Raw genomic sequence first — 13,191 nt, forward strand, 5'->3', positions numbered from 1 at the left:
CCTACAGCTGCAGATGAAGTCCCTTGTACAAAATGGCATGGTGGTTGCATGGACTCTTACACATCCTCCTACTTTTCCTTATCCTTTTCCTTTTTCTTCTTTCTTTTTTTGTCTTTTTGAGACAGGGTCTCAATATGCAGTGCAGGTTGGTCTTGAGCTCACTTTGCGGCCCAGGCTGGCCTCGAACTCACAACGATCTTCCTATCTCTGCCTTCTGAGTGCTCTGTATGCCTACATTCTCCCTCCCCCTCCCCCGCTCATTCCTCCCCTCCCCCAGTTCAGGCTGGTCTTGAACTCACTATGTAGCCAGAATGTCCTTGAACTCAGTGGGATTCGTGCCTCAACCTCATGAATACTGGCATTACAGGTACGCATTACCACAGCTGGCTGAGAGTTCTTTGTATTCAAATGAAATGGAGAGCATTAGGAGAAAAAAATGAAGAATTTTTTAGTTTTTTATATTATTATTATTATTATTATTATTATTATTATTATTATTATTATTATTATTATTATTGGTGGACCAGGGGATTGAACTCAGGCCCTTGCGCTTACCAGGGAAGTGCTTATTCTACTGAGCTATCTCCCCAGCCCCCAAGAACTTTTTTAAAAAGAGAATAAAAATAGTAAAAAAACAAAAAACAAAAAACATTAGAAATGACACAGAATTTCACTAAACAAAATAACAGCAGTTCAACAATGGTTGTTGTATTGCATAATGTCGTCTTCAAATTTGTTGTTTAGAAGAATTTTTTTTTTTACGTGTTTAGTACAGGGTCTAAAGGGTGTCACTACGCAGATTGGACTCAGTGATTGTTTTCAGCCTTGAAAGCGCTAGGATTACAGGTAGGCGGACAGTGTCAATCAAGGTGTCAGGGTGCCCCAGGGGTGGGGCCGGCTCTGCACGCCGGTATCGAACCCCAGTCACTGTGTTTACAAGAATTTTGAAGTTATATAGATGTGGATGAAGCTGGGTATGGGGCACATAGTTGTAAGTTCTAGTTTTCCAGGAGGCTGAGGCAGGAGGATCACAATTTCAAGCTAGCCTAGGGAACTTAATGAGCGTCTCCCTCTAAATCACTCTGTCCTTTAAAAAAAAAAAAGTCAAGGATGTGGCTTAGCACTTCTTGTGTTCAATCCTCAGACGGGAGTTAAAACTCTGCCTGTTATTTCTCAGGTATAATATCTTTAATGGGTTAGGTGGGCATTTGTCAAATCAAAGTTCATCTTCTTGTTCTAAGCCATAATAGTCTCTGGTCATAGTCTTATTTCCAGAGTTACTCTTTTGTTTCAATCTTCATAGAATACCCCCAGGAACTGCTTTGTTTGTTTGTTTGTTTTGGTGGTGATGGTACTAGAGGTTGAATTCAGGGTCTTTCTACTAAACTTACACCCCAAGTCCTTTTATTTTTTATTTTGAGATATGGTCACACTAAATTATGTGGGATGAGCTCAAATTTAGGATCTTCCTGCCCCAACCTCCTAGTGCTCAGGTGATAATGACTATAATGATGCTAATTTGCAACAAAATCTCACTTTATAGTTCAGGGTGGCCTTTTTCTTTTCTTTTCTTTTTTTTCAGAGTGGTCTTGAACATATAGCCCAGACTGGTCTTGAATTTGTGGTGATCCTTCTGCTTCAGCCTCCCCAGAGTTAGGATTAAAGGTGTATGCCACCACACCGGGCTTAGGTATTTTACTCAAATGGCTCAGGTTTTTACTTAAATGCCTTTTCAGTGAAAACTTTTCCTACCTTCCCCTACTTAGTTTTTCTTTTCCTGGGTTTCAGCTGTCTATAGTCAACTGTCATCTGAAAATACTAGTTGGAAAATTCCAGAAATAAACAACTCATAGGTTTTATTTTATTTTTGCAGAACTGGGGATCGAACCCAGGCCCTTGCGCTTGCCAGGCAAGCACTTAATCTACTGAGCTACCTTTCCAGCCCCAGTTTGTAGGTTTTAAATTGCATGCTGTGTCAAGGTATTGCAGTGCTTTGCAAGAGTAATGATGCTGGCAATGTGGAGAAGCTATAGTGATGCTTTTAAGCGAAAAAGATCAAAGTTGTCAACCTAATAAGAAACAAAGAAATTAAATACAAAGGCTAAGATGTAAGAGTGAATCTTCTCCCCATGAAATTATGAGGAAGAAAAATCTGGGGTAATTTTGTTGTCCCAAAAGTTATGGTCACAGTACATGTTCATGCCTGGTTAGGGAAAAGGCATTAAATTTGTGGGTAAAAACATGAATGGAAAATGTTTTACCAAGCTACAGCAATGTTTTGCTATTAACATTAAGCTTATACAAGTCTATTTTTTAAAATTATTATTATTATTATTATTATTATTATTATTATTATTTTTGGCGGAACGGAGGATTGAACTCAGGCCCTTGCGCTTGCCAGGGAAGTGCTTATTCCACTGAGCCATCTCCCAGCCCTGTTAATTTTTATCATGTGTAATTCACAAGTTAAACTTTATTACATGGATATTATAGGGATATACAACATGTATAGTGTTATGGTTTGTGTTTCGATGCCCCCCAAAACCTCATGGGTAATAGGTGGGGCTTTTTCAGAGGTGGCTGGAATTGATTTATGGTACAATGTTAGGTGCAAGGGCACTAGGATTAAGGGTGTGAGTGCTACCTGCCTTAAGTAGCCTGGATAAGACAAAAGGGGCAGATAGACATTGTTGAAGCCCCGTGGTTGCTTTGCTGTCTTCTGTCCACCATGAACTGTTTCTTCGAGATGCCCTGTCTACCACACCACCTAGCCTCGGAGCCAGTCAATTATGGACTGAAACGTCCAGAAACCGTAAGCTAAATAAACCTTTCCTTTCTTAACTTTGGGCATTGAATATTTGGTTGGTTATGAAAAAAGTAACAGGCATACAGGGTCTGGCGCTTTAAGCTTCAGGCATCCATTGAGAAGTTCTGGATCATATTACGGTCAAGGAAGAGTACTGTATTCTCATTTTTCTTTTTTCCTCTTTTAGCTATTTGTATCTCTGTGTAGCATATTTGTACACTTATGCCTATCAATCAATTGGTTTTGCAGTGCTGTGGTTGGAATTGAGGGTTTTGTGTAACCCCTCCTTCACCCGCCCCCTAAGTCAATCCATTTTTAAAAAAAGTTTATCTTGTTTACTGTACCTCCTCCTATGAGCGTTTTTTGTTCACTGTTACATACCCACAGTCGGGAATAGTTCCTAACAGCTAAAAAATACCTAAGGGAATGTTTATCCTAATAGGCAACAGTCATGAAGTATTTACAATATAGGCCAGCCTCAGTCCTCAGCATTTGACATTTAACGACCCTATAAAGAAAACACAATTACTACGGTATCTTTATTTTACGGGAGGGAAGAGGAGAACTTGAGGCTCAGGGAAAATAAGTCACTTTCCAAGGTTACACAGTTAGTAAGCGGCCCAGAGATGTGTTCAATAAAATGAATGAAAACTCCATTGGGCCATCGGGGCGGGGCTGGAAAAATGACAGAGTGGGAGGGACGCGAGGGATGCTGAACGCGCGCCTCACACTCCGCAGTCAGGGTTTAAAGGAGGAAGCCACAGAGCTTTGGGAAGTGCGAGGCGGCAGCAGCTCTCCCGATTCCATCAGCTACGAGCGGCAGCTCAATCTCTTCGGACGGGAAGCAGGAAGTGGCGGCGAGCGTCGCGCGGGATGACGTCACGGGGCGCCGGCGCGAGGGGCGGGGAAGGAGGTGGAGCGAGCCGGGGCTGGGGGAGCGGCTGCACAGTCTCTGGGATCCCCAGGCCTGGAGGGGGGTCTGCGCGAGGCCGGCTGGTTCTGCCCCCAGCGTCCGGTCCCGAGCGGGCCTTTCCCGGGCCAGCCCTATGTGACCAGGTCCAGCGGAGCCTAAGCAAGGAGCGGGTCCGTCGCGGAGCCGGAGGGCAGGAGGAACATGACATCGCGGAGGTGAGAAGCCCGGTGGGGCTGGCCGGGGCCTCGGCCGGGCCCCCGCCGCGTTTGCTCGGCCCCGCCCGGGAGGGCACGCTCAGGCCGGGCCTCGGACTCCGGTGCCGGGTCGGGGTCGGCGCCTTCCCGACCCCTTCGCCCCCCTGGGGCCCCCGGGCCCGTGGCGCCCCCACCCCTCGAGTCCCATTCATTTCCTGCCTTCCCGAGTTCCGGCTCCCGGAGCTCGGGGGATGCCCGTGTGGACTAGGGCAGGTAGAGCAGCCCGGAGAACCGCGGACGCCAGCGTTCCGGCTCGGCGCCGCATTCCTGACCCATTGCCTCATGAGAATTGCCTCATGGTGATTCCGAAATAACCCCGCGCACCCGGGGAGGCTCCTCGGCCCGGGACGCGGGAGGGGAGCTGCGCTGGGCCCGGCCCGCCTCCGCCGCGCTGCTCTTGGTCACTCCGCGCGGGCGCGCGTTCGGGGACTTCACCCAGGACCCCTCGACCCATTTGTGTGACCCTTTGCATCTCCTTTCGCCCCACATCTCACGTGCCAGAAATGGAAAAACTGACCGAATCTGCACTCAGAAGTGTTTCCCTTCTGGGCGATCTTAGATTTGGGAGGTGGGAAGGAAAGGAGCTTCACCTAGTGATGTGTTTAAGTCTTCACTACGACCATAAAACTCAAGTAACTATTTTGGCTCCCGTTTTACAGATGTGGAAACTGAAGCTGAGAAATAAAAACGTACTAGTAAGTGGCCGGATTTGAAACTAAAGGTTAGAAGGGGTATTAGTGAGTTAATAAGATCCTTTGAAAGTTCAGGGTCATGAGACTACTCATAGCTAACATTTACTTAGCTCTTGCCAGGAGCCACGCATTTAATCCTCGCAACAGTCCTATGAGGCCTAAACCATTAACCTGTCTTATTTATTTATTTATTTTTGGTGGAACCGGGGATTGAACTCAGGCCCTTTCGCTTGCCAGGCAAGCACTTATTCTACTGAGCCATCTCCCCCATTAGCCTGTTTTAAAGATGAGTAGCTTGAGTTTTGAAAGTTAAGCATCTTGTCCTGTGTCTCAGCTAATAAGTGGTGCCAGGATCCCCCATGTTAATGACCACGTTGCTGTTATTAATTTGTATAACTATTGCTGATCATTGGTAAGACTTAATTTTGTTGTTAAAACACTAGTGTGACCTCTGGTTTTCAGATAAGGAGCTTGTTATTTTGTGTCATCATTCTTTATATAGACTCACACATAAGATCCATTGTCCATTCTTTTCCATGATTGTCCAGCGATGGCCATCTCCTTGAACATTAGAAGAATGGTTTCAAGCTGTTGGGTCTATTTGAGAAACTTTTAAAAGCATTAGGAATGTCTCCTTAAAGCACACCTGCCTCTTACTCATGCATGGACATGGAACATAAAAGGGGAGGGAAAAGAAAACTACAAACTCTCAGAAAGTGAGTGACTTGGACAGGTCTCTTGGCAAGTGCTTGCAGACCTGGGTAATATATAACTGCATTTCAACAGAGCAGTGTATAGCCTTAAATGTTGTAATTCTTTAGGGAGCTTTTAAATAAAACAGTTGTCTATTCTTTAATCTGTCAAATAGTCATTGGGCCTTTTGTTCGTTTTGTCTGCTCTTCCAGACAAGTAAGGATCTGCTCTTTTAGGAGACAAAAAGACTGGGGGCTAGGGGTGGGGAGAGGGGCCAAGTAGTAATAGACCCTACATTGTCCAGCCTGTTAGTTTAGGAGCAGAGAAGTGTGGGCATAGCCGAAGCAGCAAGTAGTCAAGATGATCTGTTGCAATGGAATAATTCTTTGTCCCCTCCAGTCCCCGTATGTCTTACCTGTTATAGAGAAGCAATGTATTCACTACCTAAAAGGTCCAGTTATGAACAGACACATCATTGGCAATTATTGTAGTTGAGTCAGCTTCATTGGGATATAAACTGCATATATTTTAAGTGTACAGTTTGATGAGTTTTCTTTTGGGGGGGATAGTCTGGGTTTCACTGTGTAGTTCAGGCTGGTGTTGAACTCACTATGTGGCCTAGGCTGGCCTTAAACTCAGCGATCTTCCTGCCTCAGGCTTGTGAATGCCAGAGCGCGCCACCACACCTGGCTGATTTGATAACTTTGGATATGGGTATGTGTTTGGGAAAGCATCACTGCACTGAAGATAATGAACATACCTATTACAAACTTCATGGAACAGTTGTGCCCTTCTTTGTGCCCTTTTGTAATGCCTCTTAGTCTTGGGCCATCATTTTTTTTTTATCCTGTTCTTTTTGTGCATTTCCTAGACTTTTATATAAATGGAAAATAAGCAGGATGTATGTATGTATGTATTTATTTAAAGACAAGGTCTCCCTCTGTAGTCCTCTGTGGTCTTGAACTCAACTGTAGTCCAGACTGGCCTCAAACTCTAGGTGATCTTCCTGCTTCAGCCTCCTAAGTGCTGGAATCACAGGCTTGTGTCCCCACGCCGGTAGGATGTGTTCTTTTTGCTTGGCTTCTTATGTTTAGCACAGTTGCACTGAGATTTATCCACGTGTGTCAGGTCATTAATTTTTATTGCTTTGTTATACAGCACTCCATTGTAAGATTTAACTCAGTTTGCTTATGCATCCAGTGTAGATGGACATTTGGTTGTTTGCAGAGTTTGGCTATTGGAAGCAATGGATGCTTGGAAATCTTGTTTACAGGTGTTTGTGTGGATACATAATTTCATTTCTCTATGGTTTGTAGCTATAAGTGGAATGGTTTGATCGTGTAATAGAGATATATTTAACTGTTTCAGAAGTTGTCACCCTGTTTTAAAAGTGGTTTATCCGGATCCTTGCCAACACTAGGTCTAGTCAGTCATTTTACTGGATGTGCTAACTCAGTGTTTTATATTTTCTCTAATGACTAATATTTATTATCTTTTAATGTGCTTATTTGCCGTCTATATTCTTTCTTTCGTTTGTTCATTCATTCATTCTTCCTTTCTGAGAGTCTTGCTGTATACTCAGAATAGGCTAGCTTTGAAACCTTGAACTTGTGATCCTCCTGCCTTAGCTTCTTGAGTTCTGGGGTGATAGGTATGTGCTGCCATGGCTGGCTTTGTATATTTTGTTTGTTGCTGTGTTTATTCTAATCTTTTGCCTTAAAAAAAAAATCTAGTTGTTGTTGTTGTTTTGTTTTATTTTGAGCAGGGTCTTAATATATAGTTCAGGCTGGGTTTAAACTCACCTCAGCCTTCCAAGCGCTGGCATAATGTGTGTGCCCTAACATGCCTGGCTTCTAGTTTGTTTTGTTACCAAGATTTCTTTATAGAATTATAGAACCTGAATATCAGTGTAGTTGGAATTGCAAATATATTTTCTTCTAGTCTGTGGTTTATCTTGTCTGTTTTTTTTGACAGCCCTGGGGATTGAACTCAGGGCCTCAAAAATGCCAGCCAAGTGCCCGGGTGTTGACCTGGATCCTGAGGCATTTTTATTTTATTTTGAGGCAGGGTCTCAGAAAGTGGCTCCTGCTGGCTCTGAATTCTTGTTCCTCCTGCCTCAGCCTCCTAAGTAACTGGGGTTACACTCAAGTCCCACCATGCCCAGCTTGGAAGACCTAGAGCTTTGCTTTTTTTTTTTTTTTTTTTTTTTTTGCAGAACCGGGGATTGAACTCAGGCCCTTGTGCTTGCCAGGGGAGTGCTTATTCCACTGAGCTATCTCTCCGGCCCCAAGACCTAGAGCTTTTATCTGTTTGTTTTGTACAATCATGCTTTTGGTACCATTTCTGAGAAAATTTAACCCAAGGGCTCAAATATTTTTTGTCTTCTGCAAGCTTAATAGTTTTTTAAATTTTAATTTTAGTTTATTTTTATTTTTATTTTTATGTATTTGGTAGAGGGTCTCACTATGCAGCTCAGGCTCATAGTGATCCTCCTGTTTTTGACCTCCCCAGTGCTGGGATTACAGTTGTGCGCTGCCACACTATGTCTCTGTGGCCAGCTCAGCATACCTGGAGGTGAGGTTGGTGCGGAGGTGATGTAGTGCCGGGCATCAAATCCTGGACTTTTTTTTAAAATTGAAAAAAAAATTATTTATTTATTTGGTACAGGGTCTTGCTGTGTAGCTTGAACTTATAGTGATCCTTCTGACTCAGCCTCCCCAGTGCTGGGATTACAGGTGTATATCACCACTCCTGGTTTTGATGGCCAGCATACCATGGGGCTGGCGTGGCATGTGGTACCAGGGATCAAACCTAGGTCCTTGTGCTTGCCAGGCAGGCGCTTAGGCCACCAAGCTATCTCCCCAGCCCCAAGCTGAATAGTTTTAGGTTTATAATTCACTTTGAATTACATTTTACATATAGGTAAGGTATATGTAAAAAAAAAACCCAAAAAACCCAAAAAACCAAAACCAAAACAACAGCAGCAATCCTCTGCCTCAGCGTCCTGAATTCTGGGATTGCAGGTGTATGTGTCTATCTTCTTGCCCATGGATATCCAGCTTCAGACTATTTAATTTTTTTTTTTTTTTTTTTTTAGATTTGAGACAGGGTCTCACCAATTCAATAAATTGCTGGGGCTGGGCTTCAACCTGTGATTTTCCCTGTCTCAGCCCCCTAGAGTGCCAGGATGACAGATGTGTGCCATCTGCATGACTTAACACTGTTTATTGAATAGATTATCTAGAGAGTTTGCACATTTATTAAGAATCAGTTGTCCTTTTATGTAGTGATCTGTTTCTGGACTTGATTATGTTTCTTGATTTATTTGTTTATCCTTATGCCAGTGTCACATGTCTGAACTGTTGTAGCTTTATTATGTCCTGCAATCAGATAGTGTTTTACTTTCTTTTCCAAACTTCTGGGTGTGTGTTTCTTTTTTGGTACTGGGGCTTGAACCCAGGACCTTCATACTGACATATATTCCTAGCTCTTTTTACTTATTTTGAGACAAGATCTCTTTAAATCACTAAGTTGTCCAGGCTGAGCTTGGGCTTCCAGACCTTTCCCCTCACCTTCCCAGAATGCTGGAGTTAGGGCTGGGAATATAGCTCAGTGGCATAAGTGCCTGCCTGGCAAGCACAAAGTCCCAAGTTCAATCCCCGGTACTGAGGAACTTCCCCCCCCCAAAAAAAAACCACCCCCCCCCAAAAAAAAAAAACAACAGTGCTGGAATTACAGGTTTGGGCCCCACTGTCTGGTTTATAATTTTTTTTTTATAGAGTTTAGGGGTTTAAGGGTCTCTGGGGAAGTGATAATGAGCTTACATGTGAGAGAGAAATATTCTGAATTTTGTTTGCTGAATTACTGAAATATTTCGTATTTATCAGGTTTAGATTTTTGTATGCATTCAGTAATTAAAATGTTGCTGTGTTCAGTGTTCTGGTATCTGTCAACATACTAGGTAGGGAAGCTAAGGCATTTAAGCTGGGCATGGTGGCACATGCCTGTTAGGCCAGCACTCAGGAGGCTGAGGTAAGAGGATCGCTGCAAGTTCAAGGCCAGCCTGGGATACCCAGTAGTCTCAGAAAAACCAGCCAACCAACCAAACAAAAAAAATCTAGGGCTCTGAGCAGTACTCCCTTAAGTACCTTTGAATTTAAGATTTATTTTTTAAATTTAGATTTTGTGATTGCTCGTGCAGTATGCCCTCCGGGCCCATGTTCAACCTACAGAACTGCCTGTATTTTCCCTCCCTTCAGCTTCTGGGGTATCATTTGCATTTGCTTTTGTTTTCCCTGAAGGAGACTTACAGTGACTTGAACTATAAGGGGCAAAAAATGGAGCCTGTTCTCAGACCCCAGGCTTTTTGGTTTATCTGCAGCGGGTCAAGTACATTTTGTCCCGGGCTTTCCCTGGTGGCCATGTTTGTTTATCTCCTGTGGGAGTAAATAAACTCGCCCTGCTGAAGAGTAACGGTTCTGTGCCTTCCCAGTGGAAACTGGCTTGTCTTTGTTGATGTCATGTCCCAGCGTAAGGCTGAGACCTTGGCGAGCATTGCTCACATGCCCAGGCCGCGGCTGAGATTCCTCTCCCTTCCTGTGCACTGCCAGTGTGGAGACTGAGGTGTCATGCAGGACCCTGCCCAAGCGGAGCCTACTCCTGCCTGTGATTGTGAGGAGCAGCCTCAGTGTACTTGTTCTTGGCAGCCAAGCCATAGGGATGCTGAGCTTAATCCTCTTTCCTTTGGGAAACACGGACAGCACTCACCATCCACTGCTGATGTTTTTAAGATGTTTATGGGTTCTGTGGGAAGTGCGGGTCACAGCAGGGTTTGGGGTGCCTGAAGAGGATTCACATGCCCTGAAGTGCAGGCTCGTTCATTACTGTGGCATTTGAGGCTAGCAGCACTGGAAATGGAAAGAGGTTGTCCACGTCTGCAAGAGGCCTTGAGTTCAGAGAGGGGGCAGAGTCTCATCCCTATGTGAAGTGAGTTTGATAAAGTCAGTAGCAGCTGAAATGTGAAATTTATTGGTATAGAGTACCATTTGTGGAATATATTTCTATACTGATGTAGACACTGCATGTATATATATACACACAAACAATGTAGGTATCTGTCCATACATACAGACTTACATACACACATACAGTACAAAGTCTGTTTTATTTTTTTGTGATGCTGGGGCTTGCATTCAGATCCTTGTGCATGCTAGGTAAGCCTCAACCCCTGAACTGTGCTGTTTTTGTTTTACTTTGAGACAGGGCTTCACTAAGTTGCATGCTGACTTTAAGTTGCAACCCTGCCACACATCTCTAGTAGATGGGTGACCTACCCTAACCCTCTGTGAGGATTCCTTTTTTTTTTTTGAGGTGTTATCTAGCTCAGGCTGTCCTCAAACTCCCCATGATCCTGCCTCCTCCTTGTGAGTTTTGGGGTTACAGGTGTTGGCCACCATTCTTGGCCTCTGCAAGGATTCTTGAAGGCTCCAGGGTCGTGTGTACCCCAGAGAGGAGTTCGGATTGTGTTATGAGAGCAGTGTGAAACCCTAGTAAGGTGTGATCAAGGGAGTGGCACCGAGCTGATCTGACTGCACTGAGGGCAGGATTGCTGGAGGCAGTTCAGAGGGAGCAGACAGTGACGGAGAGGCTTTGAAGCGGGGAAGGCCCACTGTGGAGAGAGCTTCGGGAGGCAGGTTTCCTGGCTGCTCTGTCATCAGGGCAGAGATACCGAGTGGCGAGCCTGCAGGAGGAGAGGTGAGCTGCATGCTGCCACCTGTCTCCTATAGGGCAGGAGCTGCTTGTGCAACTGTTCTTTTTGCCTTTTTACTTTTTTTTTTTTTTTTTACAGAATCTTGCTGTGTATTTGAGGCTGGTCTTGAATTCACCATGTAGCCCAGTTTGGCCTCCACCATGCCTCCTCCTTCCTCAGCCTCCCAGATGCTGGGGTTATAGATGTGTACCACCACACTTAGGTTTTATTATTTTTTTTTGTAGCTTCTTACTTACAGTACTTGACCCCATTGACAGACTCTTTTCATGGTTTAGTCTTTTCCTGTAGAATATAATAGACATAACTAGAAGAGGTGAATATTCTTGTTATCTGCAGAAGGTAACAAATTCTAACATTTTTTCTCAAAGGCACAAATAATTCTGCTGGAACATGAGGTAAGAAAGATATTCTGGGATCACTCAATATGTAGGCAAGAACCTGAAATTAGATGTTAGACCCCTACCTTAAACTTGTTTCTGAGCATAGCAGCTTTGAGAATTAGTTCCTGAAATCACTGGCCTGCTGGCCTGCTTCCCCACATCTTGCGGGGGGAGGGAGATGTGCAGATAAAATGAAGTATTCAGCATCATTGTATTCTTTTTTGTTTCATCAGCAGTTTTGAAAACTCACTTGACATAAGTAAATTTCCAGCCTCAAAGAGCAAAGCCTTTGCAGAGTCTACCCACTAATCAGGGGTTTACTTATTTATTTTAACATTGTTTTATTTTTGTGTTTTACAGTACCAGGGATCAAACCCACGACTTCCTGCAAGGAAGACCAGTGCGCCACCATAGAAAGCACCCCCACCCCCTTAGGGTTGGTTTTTTTTTTTTTTTTTTTGTCTTTTTTGAGTCAAGGTCTTGCTATGCAATTCAGGCTGGCCTTAACTTACTTTGTATCCCATGCTGGTCTTAAACTCTCCAATGATCCTTTTGTCTCAGTCTCCTGGGTGCTGGGATTACAGGCTTGTGCCACCTCACCTGGCCTAGGCCTTAGAATTTTGTGTACTCTTGAAGTCTTGAAGTGTAGGGGTTTGTCTTCCATGTCTTCAAGTTCAGGGTTCCACACAGGGCTTATGTACAGTAGGTCCTTAAGCCTGTTTTGTATTTTTTTCTTATGTATTTGGTTGTTGCAGGGTCTCACTATGCAGTTTGGACTTGTTTCAGCCTCCTGAGCACTGGGATTACAGGCCTGCACCACTGTGCTTGGACTCTGACCAGCTCAGCCTGTCCTGGAGGTGGGGCTGGTGTGGCATGTGATGCTAGGGATCCCTGTGCCCTGTGCTTGCCTAAGCAGGCACTTAAGTCTGCTATCTCACCGGCTTTTTTTTTTTTTTTTTGAGATAGGGTCTTGTTATGTAGTTGAGACTGGCTCAAACAAATGCTGATCCTCCTGCCTGCCTCAACATCCCAAGTGCTGGGATTACAAGTGTGCGCCACAACTCCCAGCTAACAACTTCTTTTGTTTTTTAACAATAGCAGAGTTTTATTAAAGACAGGAAAAGAAACAGGGTCTGCAGAGTGAGTTTGGGCCAAGGAAAAGTAGAAAAAGAAGTGTATCCTACAGTGAGGCATTGTGGCATTCATCTGTAATTCCTGAGAGCCTTAATAAATACAGATAGTGCTAGTAGATGGCCTATCTAAGAAAGATAATGAGGGACCAGCAAACAGGACTGGCAGATGTTAGACTGAGCATAGGCTCGCTTTTCGCCACCCTACCTCTCTTCTCAGTGTCTTTTACATTTAATTTTATCTCCTGGCCATACCAGGGAATGAACCCAAGACTCCACACATGGCAAGCATATGCTTTACTACTGAGGTACACCAACAGTCTTCCTTGTTTTTTTTTTTTTCAGAACTGGGGATTGAACTCAGGCCCCTGCGCTTGCTTATTCCACTGAGCCATCTCCCTAGCCCCATCCTCGGTATTTTTTATCTTTTATGCCCTTCAAAATCCAGTCAACAGCCCATTTATTTAGTGTCTACTGTATACATAGGGAGGACTGGAAATCTGATTCTTTTCATCCTGTTTGAACCCACTGTATTATTATTATTATTATTATT

At 44.0% G+C, this 13,191-nt stretch overlaps 1 protein-coding gene across 2 annotated transcripts in view; it reads left to right on the forward strand.

Annotated features, from left to right (window-relative positions):
- Window positions 1–3,702: 3,702 nt before the first annotated feature.
- The window catches only part of Ptpn11 (protein tyrosine phosphatase, non-receptor type 11), a 102,935-nt gene continuing 93,446 nt past the window's right edge, over window positions 3,703–13,191 (forward strand). The window contains exon 1 of one of the 2 annotated variants that reach the window (XM_004635932.2): window positions 3,703–3,934. In XM_004635932.2, coding sequence (XP_004635989.1) covers window positions 3,921–3,934 — 14 coding nt within the window. In that variant the 5' untranslated portion in view covers window positions 3,703–3,920. The remainder of the gene's footprint in view (window positions 3,935–13,191) is intronic. The other variant, XM_023720492.1, reaches the window with a different exon arrangement.

Source organism: Octodon degus, unplaced genomic scaffold (genome assembly GCF_000260255.1).
Source record: "Octodon degus isolate 3935 unplaced genomic scaffold, OctDeg1.0 scaffold00076, whole genome shotgun sequence".
Classification (NCBI taxonomy): domain Eukaryota; kingdom Metazoa; phylum Chordata; class Mammalia; order Rodentia; family Octodontidae; genus Octodon; species Octodon degus.